The 27,377-nt window shown below is 35.3% G+C and overlaps 1 protein-coding gene across 4 annotated transcripts in view; it reads left to right on the top strand.

Moving 5' to 3' along the window:
• The window catches only part of PPHLN1 (periphilin 1), a 130,720-nt gene that overhangs the window by 63,656 nt on the left and 39,687 nt on the right, over positions 1-27,377 (top strand). For 2 of the 4 annotated variants that reach the window (XM_012638464.1, XM_012638462.1), the window contains 5 exons: positions 952-1,163; positions 11,361-11,417; positions 14,746-14,825; positions 19,225-19,344; positions 25,131-25,271. In XM_012638464.1, the coding sequence (XP_012493918.1) occupies positions 952-1,163; positions 11,361-11,417; positions 14,746-14,825; positions 19,225-19,344; positions 25,131-25,271 (610 nt within the window). The remainder of the gene's footprint in view (positions 1-951; positions 1,164-11,360; positions 11,418-14,745; positions 14,826-19,224; positions 19,345-25,130; positions 25,272-27,377) is intronic. The other 2 variants (XM_012638463.1, XM_012638465.1) reach the window with 1 other exon arrangement.

Genomic DNA, 27,377 nt, shown 5'->3' with positions numbered 1-27,377 from the left:
TCGAACTCCTGAGCTCAAACAATCCGCCCGCTTCAGCCTCCCAGAGAGCTAGGATTACAGGCGTGAGCCACCGCGCCCAGCCTCTAAGTGTTTTTTTTTTTTTTTTTTAAATAGAGGTTCATGTCTTCATTGTTTCGTCTAATAATTTTGATTTGCTTTGACATTTTAAAGATGATTTTGCTTTATAAGATTTTACTAGTAGGGCTTACTTGGTGCTTTGAGTTGATGATATTGCTCAATAAAGAAATTTAAGTTATAAAAGTAAGAGTGATTCTTAAAAAGTTGGTATTTAGAGATGGGCAACTATCTATATAAGGATACAAACTCAGAGAGCAAGGATTTAGTTGGTATATACCAGAGTTTGTCAGCCTTGGCATTATTAACATTTTGGACTGAATAATTTTTTGTCGTTTCTGTGGTGGAGGGGGGTTGGGGGTGTCCTGGGCATTGTAGGATTTTAGCAGCATCCCTGGCCCCACCAGTGGCACACTCTACCCTCCAGTTATAACCAAATATGCCTCTAGACTTTGCCAAATTGTCCCTTGGGGGCAAAATTACACACCACTTGAAGACCAGTAGTGTCTGTACCTTAGAGGTGGCATGAAATGTCTCACTTTGGAAATCTTTGGCATTCCTAGGTATCTTTGAGAGTATAACAATATGACTGTATGCTTTTTACATTTTAGAATTTGTGGTTGCTTAGAATAAAGTGACTTTTGCACTAGCCACTTGGTTCTATTCCAAGCTGTGAAAAAGGGTGCATTATAAATCACATTTCACTGATACAGTTTCGTTTTGTTAACTGACTTCAGCAGTTAAGTAGTGGTAGAAAAAGGGAACCAAGATTGCAAAATAAAGTATAGCTTGTAATCAGAGCTTTTGCCATTGTGTCTATGTATATACATATACGGTACAGGGTACAATCAACTTATTTTATGTTTTTTTCCAAAGGGACATGAGAGATGGCTTTAGAAGAAAAGGCTTCTACTCTTCCCATTATGTGAGAGACCGGTCTCCTCATAAAAGGGATAATCCGCTTTTCAGAGAATCTCCCGTTGGCCGAAAGGATTCTCCACACAGCAGATCTGGCTCCAGTGTCAGTAGTAGAAGCTACTCTCCAGAAAGAAGCAAACCATACTCTTTCCATCAGTCTCAGTACAGAAGTATGTATTTTCAAGGCTTTTCCTTTTCCTTCCACAACCTCCACTGATGAGAATGTATGGAGTCAGATTGCCTTTAGGTGTTGTAAGAGATATTATTTTCTTTTTAACTTTTTATTTTGAAAAATTTCAATCTTACAGAAAGGTTGAAAGAGTAGTATAATGAATACCATACACACACATTTTTGGAACTATTTGAAGTCACATTCTGCATGACGTTTCACCTTTAAATTCTTCAGCATGTAAAAGAGGTCTTTGTAATCATACCTTGAAGTTATATACTCTCATATTTTTTGGTAATTCCTGTGCCAGTCCAACCTCTTTATTCTTCTATCATTAGGTGATATCTGTATATATATGATAGTCTGTTGTCCATTAAAAATATCAGTGGTTTTCTCTAAGTAATATGGTGTATAGCCTTTTAGAATTTAGAGCTAAAACCTACCTTGGATTCATTTTTCCAACCTTTTTTTTTTTTTTTTTAAAGTTTGCAGTTCCTGGATGTACATAGCATTCTGTGCACTCATAGCATGTCCTCCTGTCTGGATTGCTTAGTATTAACTGGAACAAATACATGAAGCAACCACTTTTCTGGATAAAGCATTCTTATATTATCTTTCTAGACTACAGCCTGCAGTGGTGTTCATTCACAAAACATTTCCTTATGCCTTCTGAGTGCAAGGCACTGTGCTAGATACAAAGATGTCCCTGTCTCTAAACTAGAATATATGTATGTATATGTTGTACCAGCTAATAACTATCAATGTGTTAATATGTATATAAGATACAGCTTTTATGCAAGAATTATTATGTCATAAATGAAATTAACATGAAGTGAGCATGTCAAAGTGAAATTCTTACTCTGGCGATAGAAGAACATGTCATGAAGGAGATGACATTTGGACTCAACCTTATTTCAGATTTGCATAATACGAGCGAAGAAGTGTCTTCTAAGTAAAGGGAATCATCAGCCAAGATACAGAAATGTCCGGGATATTTCTTTTTCTTTTCTTTTTCACTTTCTTCTCAATAACTGTCTTTTTCAAATAATTAGAGTTTTAATTTAACAGCCTTCACCTCCTGCATGGTGAGAGTGATGGAAGATGACTAGGAGTCATCAGATTGTCTTCCTTTCAAGCTATTGCTAGATTCTTGTGTTTAGCAAACATTTATCAGTTGTCTATTATTTGCAAAGATAGGTAGAGTGGGGCTTCCTCCAAAAACATTTTTGTATAGAGGTGTGTGAGTGATCATATAGTAGATGAGAATGTCATTTGAAGGATTTAAAACAAACAGAGCCACTTACATATGCCTGATTGCTTAAGATGTGCTCAGGACAGTTCTAGGTAACTAGAAGTTTTACTGTAGAGTTTAGTGTTAACAAGTATTTTCTCTTTTATTTTTATATCCCCCACACCTACCACCAGGAAAAAAAACCTTCAAGAAGATAAATGACGTCTAAACTCTAATGAATGGTCAATGTATACAAACACATCCAAACTTAGCCAGATACCTTCTAAGAACGTCTTTTTTTAATGTGTATTGACTTAAATCCAAATCTAATAATGGTTTGATTAAAGAGGGAGAAAGTATGTTTGGAAACTGATTATGAAGCCTTTTTAACAAAACATGAGTAAAATGGATTCTTATTTGGCAGCTTGTGAAGCTATTAAAGGTAGTTATTGATGAATTAACCTTACTTTTCCATTTCTCCTCAAAAACAGAAATTTCTGGGATCTGTTGATCTGTTTTTCAGCTTTTTAGTGGTTAAAACTCTAAAATCTTGAGATGAAATATGGATAAGCCACAATGCAATGCTCTGGTCTTAGGGTCTCCATATACTTTCCCGATCTTTTGAGGTCTAATACCTTTAATATCTGGAGTGATGAAAAGATAACGGAAAAAACTAGGAGACTAAAATACGGGATAAATTGAATGAAACAGAGCATATGACTTTATTAATTCCTAAAAGTTTATTTTCTTTAGTCATTTAGCTTTGAAAGTAACGTTCTTTAATCAGGGAAAAAAGTTTGATCTGGGAAAACTCTGTTTACAGGTTGCCTTGGTTGATTCCTTAACTAATTGGGCTGAACTATGAAAATTTTTTCTATATTCCTTTCATGCTTTCAGAATAGTTACATGTGATTGTCTCGTAAAAAGTTAGTGGAGAGGGCTGGGCATGGTGGCTTATACCTGTAATCCTAGCACTCTGGGAGGTCGAGTCAGGAGGATTGCTAGAGGTCAGGAGTTCGAGACCAGCCTGAGCAAGAGCGAGACCCTGTCTCTACTAAAAATGGAAAGAAATTAATCGGACAACTAAAAATATATAGAAAAAATTAGCCGGGCATGGTGGCGCATGCCTGTAGTCCCAGCTACTCGGGAGGGTAAGGCAGAAGGATCGCTTGAGCCCAGTAGTTTGAGGTTGCTGTGAGCTAGGCTGACGCCACAGCACTCTAGCCTGGGCAACACAGTGAAACTCTGTCTCAAAAAAAAAAAAATAGAAAAATAAGCTGGGCGTGGTGGAGCATGCCTGTAGTCTCAGCTACTTGGGAGGCTGAGGCAGGAGGATGGCTTGAGTGCAGGAGTTTGAGGTTGCAGTGAGTTATGATGCCACTTCACTCTAGCTGGGGTGACAGAGTGATACTCTTGTCTCCAAGAAAAAAACAGAGTTAATGGAGAAATCTTGTTTTAAACAATAAATGGAAAAAATACTTATTTTACATATTTGTGATATCAGTGTTTTACTTTAAATGTCACAAATATTGATGGCACCTGACTTTTCTTCAAAAAAAGGACTGAGAAACAGGATTCTTAAATTATTAGTCGCTTCAGCTAGATTAATTAGCAATGGGTTAAAATTTAGTTTTCTAATACAAATTGAAATTCCTGACAAAGATTTTAAATGTTTTTTTATAAATGTAAATAACAGGTTCAAATAATTTTCTTATGGTCTTATTTCATAATTCATTAACTTTTAACTTTTTGCTTTTTGTTCATACTTCAGAATAATTGTAACTGTTTTAGTGATCACAAGTGGTTTGGCCCTGGTAACTGTTCAAAGACTAATTCTTCATAATTCTTATATGCATTTAATATGATTATGTTCTTAATTGTAAGCTGCAGAGTGATTTTTACTGCATTTTTAGTTCAGTTTATTTCCTATTTTGTACTTACACACATGTGTATATGCACACATACACTTAAATTTCTTCTACTTAGCCTTTTGGGTTAATCTTATGGAACTTTGTACTGCTTCAGACTAATTATCCTTCTGGATCAAACTGTTGTTTTTATCCTGTGTTTCACTTACAGGAATTTTCTGACTTTAACTTAGTTGGGCTAACCTGGACATAGCTATGAATGCAATAGTATTTTTAGTTCCTTTTGTTCATATTCACATGACAGCAGTGCAGGTTGTCCTAGTTAACTTCATTTTGTTTCTCCTTGTTTATTATGATACTTTCCTAGTTAAAATTGTTTTGTTATATATACCTTGAATATTTTTACTTGAAGTTTATTTTTATTATAATTAATCTGACTCAACATCTCTATATTTGTTAACTCTGCAATATTTATTTCTTTTTTTCTCCCCTCTTTGAATCCCATATTTTCCTATCTTGTAGTTATATGTCATTTTACCTTTTATTTAGGATAATAACGTTAAAAGGGATGCAAGAAATCACTAAGTTCAATTTCACACACCCATTCTTTGTTAAAGTACTTGTGGTAAGTTTGCTAAATCACAATCCAGTTCTTGCACCTTTAGATAGATCAATCTTTATAAAAGGAATTAAAATCTTTTCCAGTAACATCTTAATACTAGTTATTTATCTTAGAGCCGTGTATGTGTGTGTATACATTATATATATACGTATATATATACACACACACATATATACTTACATACGAAGATACTTGTTACTTTTATGTTATAACCTTTTATGTATAGGAGTACCATCATATCCTTCATGATTTTTTTCCAGGTTTAAATATATTTCATTTCTTTTGCTGTTCCTTATATTTTTCATGGTTTCCAGACCTTTTGTTTTCCTAATTTTCCTTCTGTTCATTTTAAGTTGTAACACCAGAAGTGAACTTTTATTTTGACACCTGGATTTCATTAGTGGTCCTTACTGAGATGATAGGCAATTAAAACCTAAGCCATTTTCACATATAATACTTTCAAATGAAATATCCCTCAGGCTATACTTTTTTTCAGGTACAATTTTGTGTGTAATTAATGCATTAAGAAGAATCTATATAGAAATGCTAAATTTCATCTAATTAACTTTGACTTATTGTTCCATTCTATAGAGATCTTAAAATCTCATTTAATAATCCTATATATTAGCACTTGATAAGAACAGCTTGTTTATCTGCCAATTGAGTATGCTTATGTGTTTTGTATTAATCATTAATAGTTATGCAGAGTTGCATAAGTCCAAATCTAGAAACCTCTAGAGGTTTCTGTGTTGTTTGCTGTTAATCACAATTGTGTTCCTCTACTTTTACTGTTACCTTTCTTAATTTCCACTTGGTGATGTCATGGAAGACCCTGTCAGTTGCTTTCTTGCAGCAATTTAAGTTATAAAGCATTTCCTCTGTCAAAACAGTGACATAAAGATTACCTTGCTTTGTTTTTGTAAATCCATTGTGCCTCCTAGGGTCGATTATGTAAGTACTTACGAACTACCTCTTTGTTAATTCTTTCTTAACATATGCTAGGGATTGTTGTCAAGTTTAACAGTGATGCTCCTATATTTATTAGGCTGTGTGACATTTTGGTTGAATTTTAAAAATATCTCTTGTGATGTGTTAATGAAGAAATAAAATAAAATGAAATATCATTATTATGGAAGATTTGCAAGTTTATTGTTATTAAACTTGCCTGTCTAGTTTTCTATTGCTCTGACTTTGGGCCTAGCCTCTCCTTATTTTCTCGATATTAGCAGCCACCATTAAGAATAGATGGTATTTTAAAGGAAGATATTATTCATCAACGTTTATTTCCTTTTTTTAGGTCAATTTGTTTATGGTTATTGATTACTTAATTAGAATCAAAGCATTTGCCTTACAAAGTGTAGAGTAACCTTATATACTGAAATAACACAGTACCAAAAGTGCAAATTATATACTGGGAATACCTCATTAGATTTTAATGTTATAAATTTGAAAATATAGGGTTGTATGTATATAAAAACACTATACTCATTAAAAATAATTAGAATATTTAAAAGGTTTCACTCCCCCCCTTTTTAATTTCAGAATATTATGGGGGTGCAAACATTTTGGTTACATCTAATGCCTTTGTCTCACCCAAGCTAGGGCTACAAGCATGCCCTTCCCCCATACAGTGCGCTCTGCATCCGTTAGTTGTGAGTTTACCCACCCCCACCACTTGCCTCCCACCTGACTGGCACCAAATGAATATTACTACCATTGAGCCAACTTAGTGTTGTTTAATTCTTTTTAAAAATACATCTTCTAAGATAACTGAAAGTGTATAACACTTAAAAGTGCTGTTTTGAGACAGGTACATTTGGAAGATAGAGTCCATTATCGAACTTTAGCATAATAGGAAAAGACATATGTCTTTAGACCTTTTGGCTGTAAGTAAATTTTGAAGTTCACAAGGATTTTAGGATTATAGCTGAAATTCTCATGGAATTTTGAAGTTTAATTCTGTCTTTAGAGAGAAGGCTTTTCTGTGCAGGTTTGAAGTGATAATGGGAATATAGAAATAAGGCTTGAGCATCAGATAATAAATATTAGGCAGTAGGAAGGGAGGATAAAACCATTCTCTTAGCAGCTAAATACCAATAATGTTTCTTGGTTTGAAAGCCACTGTATTGTGTTTAATACTCTTCCAATCTTTTATTCAACAAAAATATATTGAACACAAATGGTTTGCCAAGCAAGACAAATCTAGTCTCTGCTCTGAGTTTATGATCTAGTGAGGGAGACAAGTAATTAAATAGGGATAAACATTTTAGATGATATCTGAAGGATAAGTAGAAGTTGGTGGAAGGATGCCAGTAGAGAAGGATTATTGGAATGAGCTATGTCATGTGGAGTCCCTGAAGTATAATTTACTATTTTCCTGAAAGCTCCTGGGCTATTAACTGATCTAGGCTATTAATGTGCTGCTGAATTAATTTCTATAAATATTATTCTTGTTTGAGAATCCATTGTTTACTCACAAGAGAGCTTTGGCTGTGAGTTTCCTGACTGAATCCTGAGAGTACGGCTATAGCTTTTCTGGCATCTTAATGATGGAGGTTCTAAAACAATCATTAATGCTATTGGTGTAGGCATTTTATAGTATCCCTGTTTTAGAGCTTAGTTGTCAGTAGCACATGTTCATAATGAGGGCAGATGATGTAATGTTGTACTTACATGTTTATAAGTGAGCCCATATGGTTTTAGCTGATGTTTTAAGGAGAACTCTACTTAGAAGTACACTTCTAAGTATTCAGTCAGTTGGTCTTTACTTCAACTTGTTGCATCTCTGATCTCCTAAAGATGGATCTTGGGGGAAGCAGAGCTGGTGCAAAGCTTTCTCCACCCATCTACCAGTTTATTTCCTCTGTCACCTTTTGATGTCTTTGTCTCTCCATTTTCTGTTTGTATCTTCTTGAATAAACCAGATCTCTGAGAAGTCATGTTCTTCCTAACCAAGAGCCCCAAATTCCTCTATCTTCATCCATGATCCAGAAAAACAAATCATTTTCTCAGCATGTATGTAGCCATACCTTCATCTGTTCATATCTTAATGTCTCTTTCAAATCGTCAGCTGTTAAAGAAGTTATGAATGTACCTGTGTAATGAAGTTTGTTTCTTGGTAGAATTTTTCATTCATAAGTACCTGTGTGTCCCTATTTGCCAAGTGCTGTACCAAGAATCCAATAGTTTGCCCCTAACTTTATCATCTCTAATGATAATTTCTGTTTTTTCCCTCCAGGGTTCTTTGTTCCTACATGGCTTAATAATAAATAATACTTGACGGGGTTGGTTTAATCTGGTTAGGTTTATCAATGCTTTCAGCAAGTAAACACATCAGGAAGAAAGTATATTTCTGAAAGATCATATCAGATTTGCATTTGGTTATGATATTCAAGGAGCCACCAAATACTGTGAAACTCTTGCAGAACTTCATGACTGTTTTTGGTACATTAAATTGCTTTTCCAGCTTTTGATTTCATCTCAATGGGGAAAAGTTTATATCTGGCATTTGGAACCAGTATTTGAAATTCCTTTTCATTTCTTCCTTCCAAATTTATTCTTTCACTCACCAATATGTAGACATGGATTTTGATTACTGCAACTTCAGAAATTTTTTTCCTAGTTCCTTTCCTCTATTGTGATTTGGAACTCATTTTCCTTAGCAAGTCACAGCAAAAGCAGGAATGTTTTGAGCCTTTTTACCTTGCTGTCAACCAAGGAGTCATTGTCTGCTTGCCGAGATCCTGTGTGAGATGTATTTGAGGTAATGGCTTAAATAGCTAAGGAGTAGCATCCTCTCAAAATGTGGAACAGTGAGTGAAAGAGGCAGATTTTAGAGACATTTATATTCATAGTGTTAGTTGGAGCCAAGCAAAAATAGCAAAGCAAAAAGGATTGAAGTTAGGAGGAACACTCACATTTAAGGAACGATAACCAACAGAAAAGAAAGAGAAAAAATATAGTTAGGAAGATATAGGGGTACAAACACAGAAGTACAAAGGCATGAAAAACAAATGGCAAATGTTAAAAATTTGTTTATAAATCTCAAATGCTATAGTGAAGGACAAGAAGAATGAGACCTTTAATATGAGCAGATCAGTAGAAACTTTGGGATGGAGCAATTAAACACAATGGTGGCGTTTATGTTATCTTGTTACTAAAAATACCTCAAAACTTAGTGAATTAAAAGAATAACTAATTTGTTCACGATTCTGCAATTCACTAGGTGGTTTTTACTGGTCTGTTAGAAGGTTATTAAATAGTTCAGGCCTACTTAAGGCAACATGGATGGCAATCTATACTGTGGTAATTCTTACAATTTCTCTGAAATTTGGAACCAAAATCTATAAACACACCCCCAGGTGTGTTGGTGAATTAACTCTTCAGGGTCAGAAAGACCTATTTGTAGCAATTGCTGATATTGGTGGAGTGAAAACTGCCAATCATGGTTGATGTCAGGCTACCAGTGTAGAGTAACTGAATGCAAAGTTTGGAAGAGATGGATGCCTGTAGTCCACTCTGACTATCTAATGAGTTGGTCCTAAGGCTCTCGTACACTTCTGTAAAACGTCACTGTTCTGGCCGGGCGCGGTGGCTCACGCCTGTAATCCTAGCACTCTGGGAGGCCGAGGCGGGTGGATTGCTCAAGGTCAGGAGTTCGAGACCAGCCTGAGCAAGAGTGAGACCCCGTCTCTACTAAAAAAAAAAATAGGAAGAAATGATCTGGACAACTAAAAATATATATATATACAAAAAAAAATTAGCCGGGTATGATGGCACATCCCTGTAGTCCCAGCTACTTGGGAGGCTGAGGCAGAAGGGTTGCTTGAGCCTAGGAGTTTGAGGTTGCTGTGAGCTAGGCTGACGCCATGGCACTCTAGCCCAGGTGACAGAGCAAGACTCTGTCTCAAAAAAAAAAAAAAAAAAAAGTCACTATTCTTATCATTTGACTTGATTTGAGAAAGAATTTGAGGCAGCTTAACAAAATAAACACTTAATAAAATAGGATTAAATAAATGAATTTTATGTAAAAGGGAAATAAGAATAGGAAAATAAATGTCAGAATAAAGTTAGCAGTGCATGAAATAAATGCCTTCCATAAAGCTCTGAACAGTTGCTGTAGTGAACTAAGGGTTTGGCCAAAACAAAGCAAAAAGAACAGCAGTAGTGTTCACAGTGTACCTCACATAAAAACAAATCAGCTACTTGAGAGAAACAAAACTTGCCTGATGCCAGGGAGACCAGTGAATAATGAGAAAAGGATACTGCATCCTCAACATTATTGCAGAAGAAATATGGCAGTGTTTATGTGATTATTTATTTATGAATGACAGAGTCTCACTCTTTGGCCCTGGCTAAATGCAGTGGTGTGGTCATAGCTCACTGCAACTTCAAACTGTTTGGTTCAAGTTATCCTCCTGCCTCAGCCTCCCAAGTAGCTGGGACTACAGGTGTGTACTACCTAATTTTTTCTATTTTTAGTAGAGATGGGGGTCTTGCCCTTGCTCAGCCTGGTCTTGAACTCCTGACCTCAAGCCATCCTCCTGCCTTGGCCTCCCTCCCACAGTGCTAGGATTACAGGCGTGAGCCACTGTGCCCAGCCTATGCAATATCTCTTGGAACATTTCAAGGCAAGGTACTGACAATGCCAAAACTATTGAGAAAAGTTGTGTTATTTTTCTCAGAAAAAGAAATACAATTGGCAATTTGAGATCTATAATGGAAAGATTTGAAATAAATGTTTAAGGAGTTTGCATTTTATGGGAAGAATACATGGGAGCTCTGGCTAGTGTATTTAGGCTGTTTATAATGCCGATTCTATCTGTATCATTAAGAGTTTGCAGGTAAGGAAGCTTAATAAAATATTTCAAGATTCTAAATATGGGATAATTAGAGGTTAAACCAAGAAAAGTAGCTGTGGATTTGTTTCTAAAGAAAATTCATATATGAGACAGTATGAATAAAAAGAATCAGCAAGATTTAGTAATAGACTCCTTGATGAGAACAAGTCAGAATGCCTATTTGAAAACTTTCCCAGTACCCCTTTTGATTTCTAGTGGTGATTCATCTTTCACTCTTGAGTGTGTGTGTGTGTGTGTGTGTGTGTGAGAGAGAGAGAGAGAGACAGAGACAGAGACAGAGACTGACGAGGTACTTGCTATGATGAGTAAGGCATGATCTTTGTCTTCAATTTTCCTGCCTTAGCAGGAACTTTTTTTCATTCCTTTCTGCCCATGCTGTCCTTGACTGGCCTTATCTTAAACTTCTAATCAGCTTCTTCCTGTGCTGTTATTTGTTCCTCTTCATTGGTGGTTGCTCAGGCAGCCCAACTTGATAGCAGGGAAGGAAAGGTTTTAGGGTCACCGGTAAATGCTGAGGAGTTCCTGTTCTCATCACTCCTACTCCTGGGTTCTTCTCTTATTCCTCTTGGGCACAGATGTGCTCGTGTTAATTCCTCCCTTGCCCGCCTTTCCCTAGAGTCCATGCGTGCTGGTGCCTCCTACAAATGGCAGAATAAAAGAAAGCCAGAAACAGGTGAGTTTTGAGCTAGATTCTGATTTGGGATTATGAAGGGGTGGGAGGCTTGAATTGATTGAGGTTATGGAAATGGGAAAAGTACATAACTGTTCCATTAGTCTATTGTCAGAACCAGAGTCGAACAGCAGTAGACCCAGGTAGTAGGATTTGGGGGATATGTGGGTTGGTTGTCTGGGCTAGCCATTTCTGGTCAGAAATAGCCCACCCCATAGGAGGCCGAGATCTGTAGAATAGAGAGGCCATTGGCAGATAGGACCTGCCAACAGTAGGATCAAGCAATTTCTATTTACCTTTTCTGTGCTGTTTCTGCTGCCATCTTTATCATCTTTTTATTTGTCCTTTGCCTCTTGCCTGCCCTTCCCATTCATGCAACAGGTGTATATGAATATATGTGGATATATAAACCTCCTGCCCTATCCTTCAGTGTTCCTTTGCTTCTGCACATGAAATTGGTTACTTAAATTAGCCTTTGAGCAGCTAAAATCAGGAAAGGTCCTAAGACTACACTTGGGGACTATCGTTGGCATAGCTGCAGTACAGATGTCCTGTTTGTAAAGGAAATGCCAAGCAAAAGATTAACAGCTGTTGTGACAGATTTTTGTGTGTGTGTGTGCGTGTCTAGATCATAGGTGCTAGAATTGAGCCTACCTTTAATTAGCATAGTGTACTGTGCTGATTGGCCTAGCACCTCATCTTCTTTCAAGGGACTGCTTATCTGAATAGGATGAGGAGGTCATTGTATCCTAAGGGTGGAAAAGTAAGATTCATCTTTTTACTTAATTTTTGAGTGCCTACTTGTGTCTTTAAGCACTTGAGCTAAGTAAGGCCATGGATATTCAGAAATAAATAAGCTATGGTACTTACTCCTCTAGGGACTTTGGTGTAATGGGATAGACCAGCAGTCCCCAACCTTTTTGGCACCAGGGACCAGTTTCCTGGAAGATAATTTTTCCACAGACCAGTGGGGTGGGGGTGGTTTCAAGATGATTCAAGCACATTACATTTATTGTGCAATCAAACCTCTTTGCTAATGATAATCTATATTTGCAGCCACTCCCCAGCGCTAGCATCACCATCTTGGCTCCACCTCAGATCATCAGGCTTTAGATTCTTATAAGGAGCGTGCAACCTAGATCCCTTGCATGCACAGTTTATAGTAGGGTTCATGTTCCTATGAGAATCCACTACCATCTCTGATCTGACAGGAGGCAGAGCTCAGGCAGTGATGTGAGCTATGTGGGGAGGCTGTAAATATAGATGGAGCTTTGCTCACCTCCCGCTGCCCCCCTGAACTCCCCACACCTTACCTCCTGTTGTGTAGCCCGGTTCCTAACAGGCCACAGAGGGGTACCAGTCCATGGCCTGGAGATTGGGGACTGTAGGGGTAGACCAACACTGTCACAATACAATGTGGAGTTTGCCACTTTCAATAAAAATGCAATAAGGAATTACTAAATAAATCATGTTCTTGGTCACTTGGGATGCAGTTTTGGTTTGTATTATTTTTCTTCTGATTGTTAAGGTCTATAGAGATTTAACACTAAGCAACATTAAAAGTTCTAAATGGTACCATAAGTTAAAAGACTCTAGGGTTGTGACTTTATAAAAACTGCTGGAGCTTCAAAATTAGAATACTCAGCCTTGAACAGGGGTTCTCAACCTCTGCAATATTGACTTTTGAAGCTGGATAATTCTTTGTTATGGGGGGCAGACCCCAATAACAGGATATTTAATAGCATCCCTGTCCTCTGCTTACTATATGCCAGTGGCACTCTCCCACTTGTGACATTCAAAAATGTCTTCACATATTGCCAGATGTCAGGAAGGGGAAAGGGGGAGGTGCCAAATTGTCCTTGGTTAAGAACCACTGGTCTAGAGAAAGCCTTTTGGGTCTGCAAGACATTGGAAAGAGGTGTTATTCACCACTGCCCTAGTCGTCAGAAGTCTTCGGGCTACCAGGCCCTTACTTAGCAGTATTTCTTGACTTTGGCAGAAAGAGCTTAAGAGGCTTTTTGACTGAAGCTGGCTTTGCCTCAGTTTCAAGATCATTTTGTTTCTGCTTTGCTCTTTACTGCTTTCCTGGCCTTAACCCACTGTCCAGTCTCGACCAGCTTCTGTGTGACTCCAAACTTGGTGGCACTTTCTGTTCTCTATATTTTTAATTTTGGTAGTTCTAGCAACTAAGAGGAGGATTATGTGTTATATATGACACATACAGACAATTTAATGAGATGTTTTTCTGCCAGTAACGGCTCATTGTTACTAATTTCTAAGATTATATTTAACTAAACCCATTTTTTTTTTTTTTTTCCCTTAAGAGACAGTATCTCTCTGTTGCCCAGGCTGGACTGTGGTGGCATAATTATAGCTCATTGTAGCCTCCAACTCCTGGGCTCAAGCAGTCCTCCTGTCTCAGCCTCCTGAGTTGCTGGGATTACAGGTGCACGCTACTGTGCCTGCTAAATTTTTTCGTTTTTTGTAGAGGTGGGGGTCTCACTATGTTGCTCAGGCTAGTCTTAAACTACTGGCCTCAAGCAATGCTCCCACCTCAGCCTCCCAAACAAAGCACTGGGATTATGGGTGAGCCACTGTGCCCAGCTTAAACTCATCTTTTTGGTAGTTGTTGAACCTGCTGAAGTAATATTGTTTAAATGTATTTTCTGGCTTAAGTTTCTATAAAAAATGTTTTACATGCGGCACCATGTGAATATCTGAAGTGATTAAGGTTAGTGACCTTATCTCATACAGGTTTATTTCCAACCATTAAACAAATATTTGGGTATTCATTCATGCCAGGCACCACATTAGTGCTCTGAATAATAGTTTATTAATTTTATTTTGTAAACTGTCTAAACATTTCAGGAATATCTGCTAAATTTTCTGTATACATCTCTAGCCTTGAGCTACCACTTAATTAGCTAGTTCACCTTGGTAGTTATCTATATAATAACTACTCATGTATTTTTATTGTGATATATTAAGTTAGCATTTAGGAACACGAAGAGGAAGCAGTCATGATTTTAAAATGTGTTTTGCTTTTCTGTGTCTTCTTCGTGGCTTCATGTTTGCTAACTGGCAATGGTGTGGCCTACAGGGCCTTATATGATACGATGTCATTTAGTTCTGAGTTGTTTGAGATTTTTGATGGTGCTCAGCCTCTGAGAGAGCTAGGCAGTTTTAGATGTTAATATATTTAATTTAGTGATGTAATGAAAAATTTTAGTATTAAAATAAGTATATGACCCCCATCATTAATTCCGTTACAGAATCATTTAACTGAAAACAAATGAGCTAGAAAAAATTACATCTTACTTTTTTTATATAGATAAAGAGAGACCTGTACAGTCTTTGAAAACATCAAGAGATACTTCACCCTCAAGTTCTTCAGCAGTTCCATCATCAAAGGTTTGTTATATTTCCAAAATCAGTTTAAAGAATTACAAAGTAAATGAAATGGGCTGTCTAGTACAGATTCTTATATTCTTTACTGTTATATCTATGGGACTAATTTGCTGAATTTAAAAACTTGAATTTTAAGTAATTACAACTTGAAAAATAGTACCAAATAGGCGGTTTTCTCATAGAGTTTTTTCTACAGGTTATGCTGAAATTAGTACTTACTGCTACAACCCTTGCTCTCATCTTGACCATAACCAGCTGGGAATAATATTCAGATGGAGCATATTTGGTGGGATTGTGCTTTTATTTTGGGAGTTAGGGGTATAGGCAGAGACCTAATATTTATTATATAACTAGTCAATTCTAGATACCATATTAAGTATTATTTTCTTGCATTCATATAGAAATCCTATGATATAAGTAAGTATATATCTCTATTCTATAACATAGTGAAGGCTCAGAAGTTAAATAATTTTATCAAGGACATAGCTTTATCATTCTTCTCATTCCTACCTTTCCATCATCTCAAAACATGTTGAAAAGATGACTCATGCTTTTAATCGTCAAAAAATTAAAAATTTGACAAGTTGCTGTTTCTGTCTGTTCTCCTCAGTTAGAGGTTCTGTTCACAAATCTCATACCGTTTCTCTTGACCATCACTGTTGTTACTTCTCTTCTTTTTGTTCTTCTGTCTTCTATATTTTTGGCTTTTCAGCAAGAGTAGGTGTCATCTGGCAGGGGGCAGCTGCTTCTCTGCCTCAAAGAGGGGGAAAGTTTCTTTGTGACAACTTGTATCTTTGGAACGCTTCGTCTGAGGATTCTAGAATGCTGGGCTCTGAATAGCAAAGATTGATTGGATTATTTGCTTCTGTCTTAACCATATCAAGGGTGCTTAACCCACCCGAAAGACTGGCTTGTTTTTCTTGGCAGGTGATAAATGAAAGAAGAGTAAATAGTACCTGCCCATCCAAGTTACTATGAAAATTTAAATTATTTATTATGTATGAAATATTCATTTCCCCTGAAATATAATGCTATTTAAGTATAGGTTATGACATAGGGCTTTGTGCTACATGTTAAGATATGTTTAGTGGGAAACAACCATAATGGATTTAGCTACTTTTGACTGATGTTTATGTTTTCGTTACGTAGATCACAAAGTCTTAAAATGGAATCAGAATATCAGAATTTTAGATCTACAATTATTTTATGTGTTGGGAAAGTGCTACCTCCTGTGTCCTTTGCTCAGGGTCACATGGTAGCTCTGGGGAGCTTTATTACCTAGATTTTCTGATTTGGTGGAGGACTTTTTTGTGTAAACATTATGGTGGCCCTCACGTAGGAATACTTTTTCAGAGTTTATTTCCTGATGTTAGAAGTTAGTTTCAAATGATAGGTTTTCAGCTGTACAGATTTAATAACAGATGAATAAAAAGATTAAAAATAGTAGGTCATTAAGTATGAAATGCCTGATTTCAAATCAAAAGTTTATTGTATCTCAGACAAGAAGCAGTACAATTAATCAAAGTATGTGCTTAAACTATCGACATAGTTTTGCGATCTTAACAGTAGCTTGCTTATACCAGCAGCAAAGAAGTATGAAGAATGAGTGGCGATGAAATCGTGAAAGGCGTTTTCCACTCACTGCTTGTTGGAAGTAATAAATGAAGGAAGAGTAAATAGTACCTGCCCATTCAAGCTACTATGAAAATTTAAATTATTACGTATGAACCAGTTTTCTGGGAAAGCTGTGGAAACACAGAGAGTTTCCAAGTCCAGCTTCTGTAGTTTGAGCAGCAATTTTTTTTTTTTTTTTTTTGCCACATGTGGTCTTGCAAGAGGATTGGCCTGTCTCTGTTGACCAATCTTGGCTGTTTAATCACAAGCATCCTCATCATTTCATCCAGTTGGCTTCAGTAGACATCTGCTGTAATTGGCCAGGTTTCATGAAGCTGTAGTGGACAAAAGCAGTGTTGGACCACCAAACAGACACGATTAGCTTTTTTTGATGAATATTCACTTTTGTACTGTGTTCCCCGCATTTCACCTTTTATCCAATCAATGTGCTGAACATTTGCAGTTGTCAAAAAGAATCCATTTTTCATCACATGTGACGATACAATATAGAAATGATTTGCCTTTATGTCCTGACAGCAAAGAAAGGCAAGCTTTGAGGCAGCTTCTCTACTGATGCCTGTTTAATTCATGTGGGTACCCATCTATCCACCTTCTAGACCTTGCATATTTGTTTCAAATGGTCCAGTATTGTTGGATAGTAATGTCAAACCCTGCTGCTAGTTCACGAGTAGGTAGAGATGGATTCGCTTCCACTACAGCTTTTAGTTCATCATTATCCATCTTAGCCTCAAGTCACTCACATGGCTCATTTTCAAGATTAAAATCACCAGAATGGAACTTCTCAAACCATCCTTGTACTGTGCGTTCATTAGTCACATCCTTCCCAAACACTTCGTTGATATTTTGAGCTTATTATGCTCTTTTGGTTCCATGATGGAACTCATATTCAAAAACAACATGAGTTTTTGACTTATCCATAGTTTCACAAAAATTGCTCTAAAAAAATGTGAAAGATAATTATAAGCCAAAATGTGCGTTTGAAAGAATGAGGATATACCTTCACAATAAAAAATAAAAAAAATGCAAGTGCCGAAGTGAAACATCAGAGATATCAAAAGTCAAACTTAGTACTTAAGGAAATCGGACATTCCATACTTAATAACCTAATGGTATGTTTTTGCTTGATTCTTTACTAGAGAGAATTCATATAAACATTTGTTTTTGCTCTATAACTTTCTCTTACACAGATATGTGCCCCTCCCCACAAAACGATGTAGAGTATACATTTTTTTCTTGGATATATTCGTGTGTGTGTATGTTTTCTTTTTCTAACTTATTTTTTTAAAAACCTTCTATTACTGAGTAATAATAATACCTTTTTAACCTAATATTAATATATGAACAGGGCTTTGGAGTAAACTTTCTCAATGGCTACAGAATATACTTCATGTATATATTGGTTTAATCTTCCAGTGAATATTATAGATGGCCAGCCAGTAGATTGGTGAATTTAATAAGGTATGGAAAGAGATCAAGTGTTATTTCCATTTAAAAGATCAATTTTAAGTCCCATCTCAGCATTTATTAGTGACTTTAGTCACTCTCATTCAGTTTCTTGGTTATAAGTTGGAGTAACAAAACACTTTCATGGAATTCTATTTAATTAAAATACATTTTTTGGTTTGTAAATAAAAGCACTTCATAAATGGCGGTGCCCCATAAGATGGGGGTTTTTACCAGCACTGTCATCAGAGGTATATTTGGAATCAATGATGTGAGTTTAGAGAAATAAGAGATGTGGGGGAAATATTAGGCATTAGAAAAATTAGGGCCTAGTTGATGAAAATGTATGCTAAGGAAATAGAATCAGAGAATTACCATAAGGGTATAAGGAAAGAATTTTTAAATTTGTGATTTAAAATTTTACATCTTATTCTATAACAGAAGCCTTTAAAAGGGCATATTGTGGGAATTCAATTCAGAAAAGACATTTTATTTTCTTTATTTTTCTATTGACCCCATCCATGAACTGATTGATCTCTAAATATGTTTTAGTATAATATATTTGTATCAATGACTGTGGAAAAGAAAGAAAAACTAAAGTATTAAGCATTTTTCTAGATACTTTCAGATCTATTACCTCTCTTAATTCTCACAACTGCTTTGCAAAGTATTATTAACCCCTATTTTGTAAATGAGGAAATGAAGGCTCACAGTGTTATAAATTATGTATAAAAAATCATCTACCTAGCAAGTCATTAAACTGCAGTTCAAACCCAGGTCTGTCTGTAACTCAAAAGCCTGTACCTTGTTTAGTATTGTATGTAGTTAAAGGAACTAGGAGTAGGATCAAAAAATGAGGTTTAGGTCTAAAAATTTTTTGTGAGGAGGATGTACATAATTCATTACAAATTATAAAAATGGCATATCTGGAATTTTCTGTCACATTAGGAGTATATTTTAATGAGTTTTTGGCATTACTTATTTAAAAATACAATGTTGAAACTAGTATGATATCGTTTATATTTTAAATCCAATTAGTATATCAGGTAATTGTCAGTGTCTTTTGCTTTGTTCCTAACATGAATTTCTAGAGTTTAATGTCAGTCAAATTGGATTAGATCTGGTCTATATGTCCCAAAGGAATTGCTACATCAAGGAATTCTATGTTGAATATTTTTGAAGGAACAAATAACGTATCTGTTCTCCATATAAATTCAAAGGCTTATATGATTTTAAGTGTAAGTAGGGTGGTATGCTTCTTGATCTATTTGAAGTTTAAAAGCCCTTGAGAATTGTAACAGAAATGTTCTTTTATTTTTATTAGGTGTTAGATAAACCCAGTAGGCTAACTGAAAAAGAACTTGCTGAGGCTGCAAGCAAGTGGGCTGCTGAAAAGCTAGAGAAGTCAGATGAAAGTAACTTGCCTGAAATTTCTGAGTATGAGGTAAAGTATAATTTCTTCATGTTTTACATCTGAAAGTTTTGTCTGCATTTTAAATTATGGGTGGAAAATAATTGGTTTATTCTAGTACTTCAGAATGTATCTTCATGGATTACAGATATTAAAATTTACCATACAGAGTGATAGTCTGAATATGAATGACTCTGAATTCAGTAATCATACTGTGTCTGAATGTCTACAGGAGTTTAGGAATGTAAGACTAGTGTAAATATGGAGTATAAGAAAAATGCATCATTTATATACTTTTAATGGGCTTTGCTGTTAAAAGTATCTCAGGAGGCCGGGCGCCGGTGGCTCACGCCTGTAATCCTAGCTCTCTGGGAGGCCGAGGCGGGCGGATTGTTTGAGCTCAGGAGTTCGAAACCAGCCTGAGCAAGAGCGAGACCCCGTCTCTACCAAAAATAGAAAGAAATTAATTGGACAACTAAAAATATATAGAAAAAATTAGCCGGGCATGGTGTCACATGCCTGTAGTCCCAGCTACTCGGGAGGCTGAGGCAGGAGGATCGCTTGAGCCCAGGAGTTTGAGGTTGCTGTGAGCTAGGATGACGCCACGGCACTCTAGCCCAGGCAACACAGTGAGACTCTGTCTCAACAACAACAAAAAAAAGTATCTCAGGAAATCATGCTGAGTCACTAGTCATAAACCATTGAATTCAGAACAAAAATCTAATTCAACCTTGGATTGTGGGCTATATTTATATTGCAGATTATACTTTATGTAAATTATCTCATAAATATCCCCGAAAATGAAATTATTCACTGTTTGGGTGACCTGATACCATCGATGAGTCTTGAGCACCAAAAGAGAACATTTTTGAGCTCACAGAAAACTGTTTATGAAATATTTATATTAAAATATTTGAAAATGAACTGAAAGTTTCTGTATAACCTATAACATCTCTAAAAGGGAAATGTAGAGATGTTATGTGCAAAATTAAGCATTTAGATTCAGGATTTGATACTAGAGGAATTATTTTCACAGGTAGAGAATATAAAAATCTCTGTATTATGACAAATTATATTTGAAGGAGAGTTCTGGCTTTTTGATATATTTTTGGATGGCTTCTACAGAAGTTCCTTTGATAAAGGATCAAGCTTTGGCATCTATATAAAAATAATATTTAACTACATCTTCATACACTATGAAAAGATCCTTTTTAAAGTAAGTAAGGTACACTTTTCACAAAAAGCGCAAACCCTATCAGAACGTACGCAAATAGAACCTTTCTTTTTTAAAATGCTGATCCGTCTTTTAAATATCAATTTTTCTTAAATAGGTCAAGGTTTCCTTGTTATTGTAACTGTAATAATAGATATTTATGCATATCCTCAAGTAAATGTATCAAAAACAACAAACTGTCCCTTTCTGGCACTTTTCCAACACTACTTAAAAGCATGAACAATACAGTAACACATTTAATAGGTTATTTTCGTTAATAAGTTAGAATAATGATTTTTATGTTAATAATAGATTTATGTGTTTCAAATTACTATTTTGGAGTATTGATCATTTTTCTTTTAGTGATTAAAACCAAAAACCTCCAAAAAAGACTAATTTCTTATTTCCTTAATACTTTAATTAGCAAGGCTTTCATTAACATATATACACACACACACACACACATTTAGGCTTTATTAATATATGCATAAGCAAGGCTTTATATATATATATATATATATATATAAAAATATGAATAGTATGTTCATCTTCTCCTTCTCCCCATCATTTTTAATCTCAGTTTCCTATAAAATCTGACTGCCTTTCTCAGATTTTAAATATTCCACTTAGGTTCTCTGATTGCTTGAATGGATCCTGACACTGAGTAGTCAGTGACAGTGGATCTACAAAGACTTTTCTTACCTCTGTCTTTTCTCTGAAATTTGCTTAGAATTTGCTAGATTTTGATTTAGTGAAAGGTAAATAATAGCACTAAATATCTGTAAGTGGAGTGATGGGTTAAATGTGATCTTTTGTTGGATCAAAGGCAAGATGTATTTGTTACTTGGTGTACATCATTAATGTTGAACAGCAGAATCAACTTTATACCATTCTCTAAAATGTTTTTCAAGTCAGATTCATACTTGTTCATACTGGAAATAAAGCAGTTGGGAAATTTTTATGATACTGTTTGTAAACTTAGTCCCATCCTATCTTATTAATATTTTGCTCAGATAGTAACATCTGTTGGGCTGTTGCTAAATAGTTACTCATATCAGTGTTCCATGCCTTTTGGGAAATAGAATTTTGTCCTTGGTCCTGTAAACTCTTGCCTAATTTAATAGAATAACCTGGAAAGAAAGAAGGCACTTGATGCTAAGAAAGAGTTTGGCATAGTGCTGTTCGTGTGTGTGTGCACATGCACGTGCATTTGTGTTTAAATCTAGTTGAGACAATACTTTATATTAGCTATGTAAGTAATGGCTCATGTACTTCAGAAACACTGTAGATTCATTTTTATGAGTTGAGAGAGAGTGAATGCTTAGATTATCTTCTTTTGCTGCCATCAATATGGTTTTAAGCAATTTGTTCATAGAAAGTCCAATGACGTTGAATATAAATTCAGTAACATGCTTTAAAAACTCAGGCATGTTGTAGTTTATTTCTTTGTTCAGTTTTATACTTTTATCTTTTGGGCTGTAACAGAGCATTTCCTAAAGTATTTGACAGAATAGTAATACTGAAGGGTCTTAATGGTCTGAGGAAGGAAAAAAAGATTATATTAGCCAGTATGTTTGGGAAATGCTAGATTTAAAAGAGGTAGATTGGTTTTGATATTTCAGTACTTTTTGGAGATTTTAATATATTAATATGCTCATGAGTCTTTTGTGAAAGGATGATAAAATAATAGAGTTTGCATAGTTTACTAAACTTTTGGCTATGAAATTTTTTTCAGTGTATATTTTAGGGTTAGTGTTTCAAGTCACATATTTTCAGAGAAAAATATTGTATTGGCTTTCTTATACTTTATTTAAATTCACTGCATATTCATTCTGCATCTTCTTTGCATTTGAGACACCATCCTAGCCATCAAGGAGGTTGCAGTCAAGTTTTGTAGAGAGATAATTGACCATCTTTAAACAAATAGCTGTGAGAATTTTGCTTTTGGCAGAATGAAAAGCAAATTATTTGAAGGCTGTTAGAATGTCCCAATTGAACAGGTCACTTCCTGCTATAGAAGAAAATTTTAACATTTTTCCTACATGTAAATGTGAAAACATGACTTACGTTGTTTTCACCTATAAGGTGTTATTTTCTGCTTCAATTTCTCTGCTTACTTTGTCCCCAGCCTAAAATGCCCATCTTCCATGGATCTCTTTCAAACTCACATTCCTTCAGTAGAACCAATAGTGTTTGCGATAATAAGACTCAAGATCTTTCTTGATTCCACTTTCCTACCTACTGTAAAATTTTATGCCACTTTGTATTTCCCTGATGACCTTATTAAACATTATATTAAAAATATTTTTTCTTGTGTAGCTGTATATATTCAATTTATATATGATATAATGAATGTATCTTAAGCACTTGCCTTGTTTCCCCTCTAGTACCTTGGATAATATATATCTATTAATAATTAATTGGACTAAATTTAATTTCTTAGGAGCTCTTTTAGGTGTCAGGTATTTTTTCTTCTTTATTTGCTTTTTGTTTCCCCAAAACTTATGTTTGCTCTGATGTGCATCCTGTGCTCACCAATTTACATTTTTATATGTAGACCTATGTCTTAGTCAGTTTTGTGTTGCTATAACAAAATACCCAACACTCAATAATTACAAAGAACAGAAATTGATTTCTTACAGTTCTAGAGGCTGAGAAGTCCAAGATCAAGGTGCTGAGAGGTTTGGTGTCTGGTAAGGGCCTGGTCTGTGCTTCCAAGATGTCTTGAACCATTTTTCAGAGTGGAAGAGCAAAAAGTGAGTGAGCCAGCCACTCCTAAAGCCCTTTGTTAAAGTCATTGAACCCACCTGTGAGGGCACAGCCTTTATGGCCTAACCACCTCTTAAAGGTCTCGCCTACCAGTAACATTTCATTAGCAATTAAATTTCAACATGGGCCGGGTGGGGGCTCACACCTGTAGTCCCAGCACTTTGGGAGGTCAAGGCAGGAGGATCACTTGAGGCCAGGAGTTTGAGACCAGCCTAAGCAACATTGTGAGACCTTGTCTCTACAAAAAATAGAAAAATAAGCCAGATGGTACCTATAGTCCGAGGTATTTGGGAGGCTGAGGCAGGAGGATCTCTCGAGCCCAGAAGTTTGAGGCTGCCATGAGCTATGATCACAGCACTATGCTCCAGCCTGGGCAACAGAGGAGACCCCATCTCAAAAAAAAACCATCTCAATATGAGTTTTGGAGGGGACATTCACACCCTAGCAGCCTGGAGTTATGATGAAGCCTGAAATTACTATTTTGAAATTACTATTTTTAAAAAAACTTCAACAGTTTTTTTAGTTTTGTCTTTGTTTTTTTGGGGGGGATTGTTTGTTTTGGGTTTTTTGTTTTTTTGTTTTTTTGTTTTTTTTTTTGCATTGACCTAACTAAATCAGAATCGTGGCAGAATTATTTTGATCTTGGGGTAGTCAGAACACTGATAGTATAAATAAACTTCCTTAGCCCTTCCTTTATTGTTAGTAGAAAATACTAAAACTAATTGTTACCTACCACCAGGAAAAGTTACACTCTTGTTAGTGTGCACCCCTGTGTCCTATGATTCACCAGTATTTCTTGTGTCCTTACCTTTTCTTTTTGACCACAAGGTTTCTTTCCAAGCAGCAGGGGTGAGAGGAGATACATAATTTGGGAGCCTACTATGAGGGTTATAGAATAACAACGTGGATGTAATGACCTGGCAGTAGAAAACTGATGCTGATAGTAACATTTATTTCTTAAATTATTCTTATGCCTTCACTTTAAATCCTTAAAATATGTAACTCAAACTTGTAAAAACTAGGTTTTTTTAGTAGATAATGAATGTATTTGTCAGAAATTCAAGTAGTGCTGAAGTATTTACAGTATGTCCCTTCCATCCTACTTCTTACTTCAAAGTTGTTCCTATTGAGACAACTCCTTTTATCACTTTTTTCCATAGATAGTATCCTTCCAAAGGTAGTCTGTGTGTATATATGCACAAATGTAATGCTTCCATACTTAACCCCCTCCTTCTTTTTTGATGCAATTGACAGTATATTGATGTATATTTATAGGGAATGAACTCCAGGCCGTGGGATTATTTATTCACTATTGATTTGTTGCTCTAAAGTAGAAGTGATCATTATTGCTTTGTGGAATTGTTTTCATTTTAATTATTTCAATAAATTCTTAGACTACAGGAGGACGATATTTTAACTTCTGAAAGTAGAGCCCTTTCCCATCTTCCTTTTTATATATTTCTTTGTGGATGCACACACCGCTCACTTCCAATTGGACTTTTTCTCTTCAGTGTGTCACAAATAGATTGCTTAAGGAATACTCAAGGGACAAAACCTTTCTATCTATATCTTAATATAGTGTGAGGCATAATTTTAGAATGGAATAAGCCTAGAAGTTTTGTCTTACCTAAAATAAAAAAGGTAGCAATCATTTCCTCTTTAATCCTCTTCACATATGCTCATTATGCATAGTGAAATTGAAAGAGTTTTCTTTTCTTAAAACAGGTTCAACCTAGCACTTTCTTTTAACGTAATCTGCCAGTTAGTGCCTACACACAGTTTTCTGAAATGCTGTATCCTTTTGAAAATAATTAAAGATTTCTAATTCTTTTTCAAGGCGGAATCCACAGCACCATTGTACATTGACCAGCCAGAAGAACCTGAGTCAAATGCAACAGATGGCATAGAGTTATTTGAAGACAGTCAGCTAACCAGTCGCTCTAAAGCAATAGCATCAAAAACCAAAGAGATTGAACAGGTTAGAATTCAGTATATAATCTTTTGTTTATGTTGCTTTGCACATGTAGACATTTATTGAATAAATATGCTTCATTTGTCTTTTTCTACTTGTGACTTTGAAATTACAACTTAAAAAATTGTAAAAATTGAGTTGATTTCACAGTCATTTTGATCACTGTAGTTGCCCATTCTGGTTTATTTTTAAATAAAGAGCAAGCTTCTTTTTTAGAGGATATTAATATTCTTATTAGTATGAAGCAATTAAAAAATTGTTAACAGGGATGGGATGGAAGAAATTTTTAAATACAGCAAAATGTTAGCAAATGTTATTTTTAAATATTGGGATTACAGATGCTTCTTATGTTTTTCATTATACTTTTAAGCATTTTCCAAATATTAAAGAACAGATAAAGAATACTATTTAAGTCTAATTTTTTGGTGATATAATTCTGAAAAGTAGTATCTTATTTTTAATATGAAACCATTACCTACCTCATAGGGTATTATCATTTTATGAGGATTAAATGAAGTAAATAAAGTGGTGAAAGGGCTTCTTTATAAAATGTAACATGTTATATAAGTACTAGTTTTTGATGTTGTTACTCTCTAGTGCATTGAATAAATGCCTTACATTGTTATGTAATCTTCTAAAAAAGATTAGAAATTAAAAACAAAATTAAGTCTTTTCTCAAGGTGCTGTCCAATTTGCACATAAGTTAAAGTCTGTTTCCCTTGGTTGGATAGGGGATGGTCTACATTAAATCCTAGATATGCTTGTGTAGCTTATGTTAGTGCCACACCAATGGCAAAAGATAAGAACCAGAATAGGAAGTTTGCCATGCAAACCTGTGGAGTTTCAAAATGAAGGGTCAGTAGTATCTGATGCCTAGAGAAATATAAGGAAAATGGAGACTGGGAAAATCCTGTTTAATTTGGTGATGTGGAGGCAACTTGTCCCTTTCAAGATATCAATTAAATGAAAGCATAAGAAAAAAAGGTTTGCTTACTAGCTATATCTTCAACATGAAATGCATGACATTACCCTAAATAAAATTACTATCCTTCTGTCTGTTTACTCTGACTTATTTTTCTTTGTAGCTTTTTTTAAAACCACTTGACCTGTTTTTGTTTCTGTGTCTTCCCGTACCATAATGGGCACTCCATCAGAGCAAGGACTCTGTTTTATTTGTATCTCCATCACCTAGAACAGTGATTGGTGTGTAGTAGGTTCACAAGAAAGATTTATTGGATGGATGATGGAGTCATAAACCTGAAAGTGACCTCTGAGTAGTCCTTGGGTCACTTGAAATCAGAGACTGTGTCTTAACCTGCCCACTCAACAAAGTGCCTAGCTAGGCCCAGCTCTCAGTAGTGTAAGTACTTGATAAATGTTTGTTGAATGAATAAGTGATTTAGTATTACTTCTCTTTTTCACCCAAATTGCAATTCTGTAAAGGAGAGATTCTCTTAAGAATATAACTGGTAGAAAAACTTAACTGAAATAACAGGGGAGAGGGATTATTTTGGGTTACTGGTTATTAATATTTCTACTATCTCCTCATTATTATTTATAGTTGACTTGATCTTCAGAAAGTGGGTTATCAGTCAGGTGTATAGTTTAGCAGTATACACATAAAATTATTTAGCATGTAGTCAGTTTTTGTAGTACCTTTTAGAAACCTGCATATATTTTATCTATAAGTATATTTCTGTTTTCATCTGTCTGTTGTTCAAGCACATGAAAAATCTGACACTGAAGTGTGTTGAGATCATTACAGCAAGAACAAATGACCTAAAGAAAGAAAAATAAATCTAAAAGGAAAATATTATATTCTAATGTTACTAGAGAAGTGAAACAGTTATTAGAATTGCTATAAAATAGAAGACTTAATGGTGTTAAACATTGGAATGTAACTTCTTTTTTTGCTAAGATATTTTGGTTTTTATATATTGGTAAGAAATCAAACTAAAAGCCCCCCAAATGTCAGAAATTTAGCAAATAGTGATACACAGTTATTTTATAAATTTATATCTAAAACATACAGTAATTTTTAAAAATGAAAAATTTTAAGGTTTTTGGTTTTTCCAATTTTGACTCAAACTTTTACACGTTTTATTTTTAGCC

This window comes from Propithecus coquereli, unplaced genomic scaffold (assembly GCF_000956105.1).
Source record: "Propithecus coquereli isolate 6110/MARCELLA unplaced genomic scaffold, Pcoq_1.0 Scaffold13, whole genome shotgun sequence".
Taxonomy (NCBI): domain Eukaryota; kingdom Metazoa; phylum Chordata; class Mammalia; order Primates; family Indriidae; genus Propithecus; species Propithecus coquereli.
This window is presented reverse-complemented; position numbering and strand designations above follow the sequence as displayed.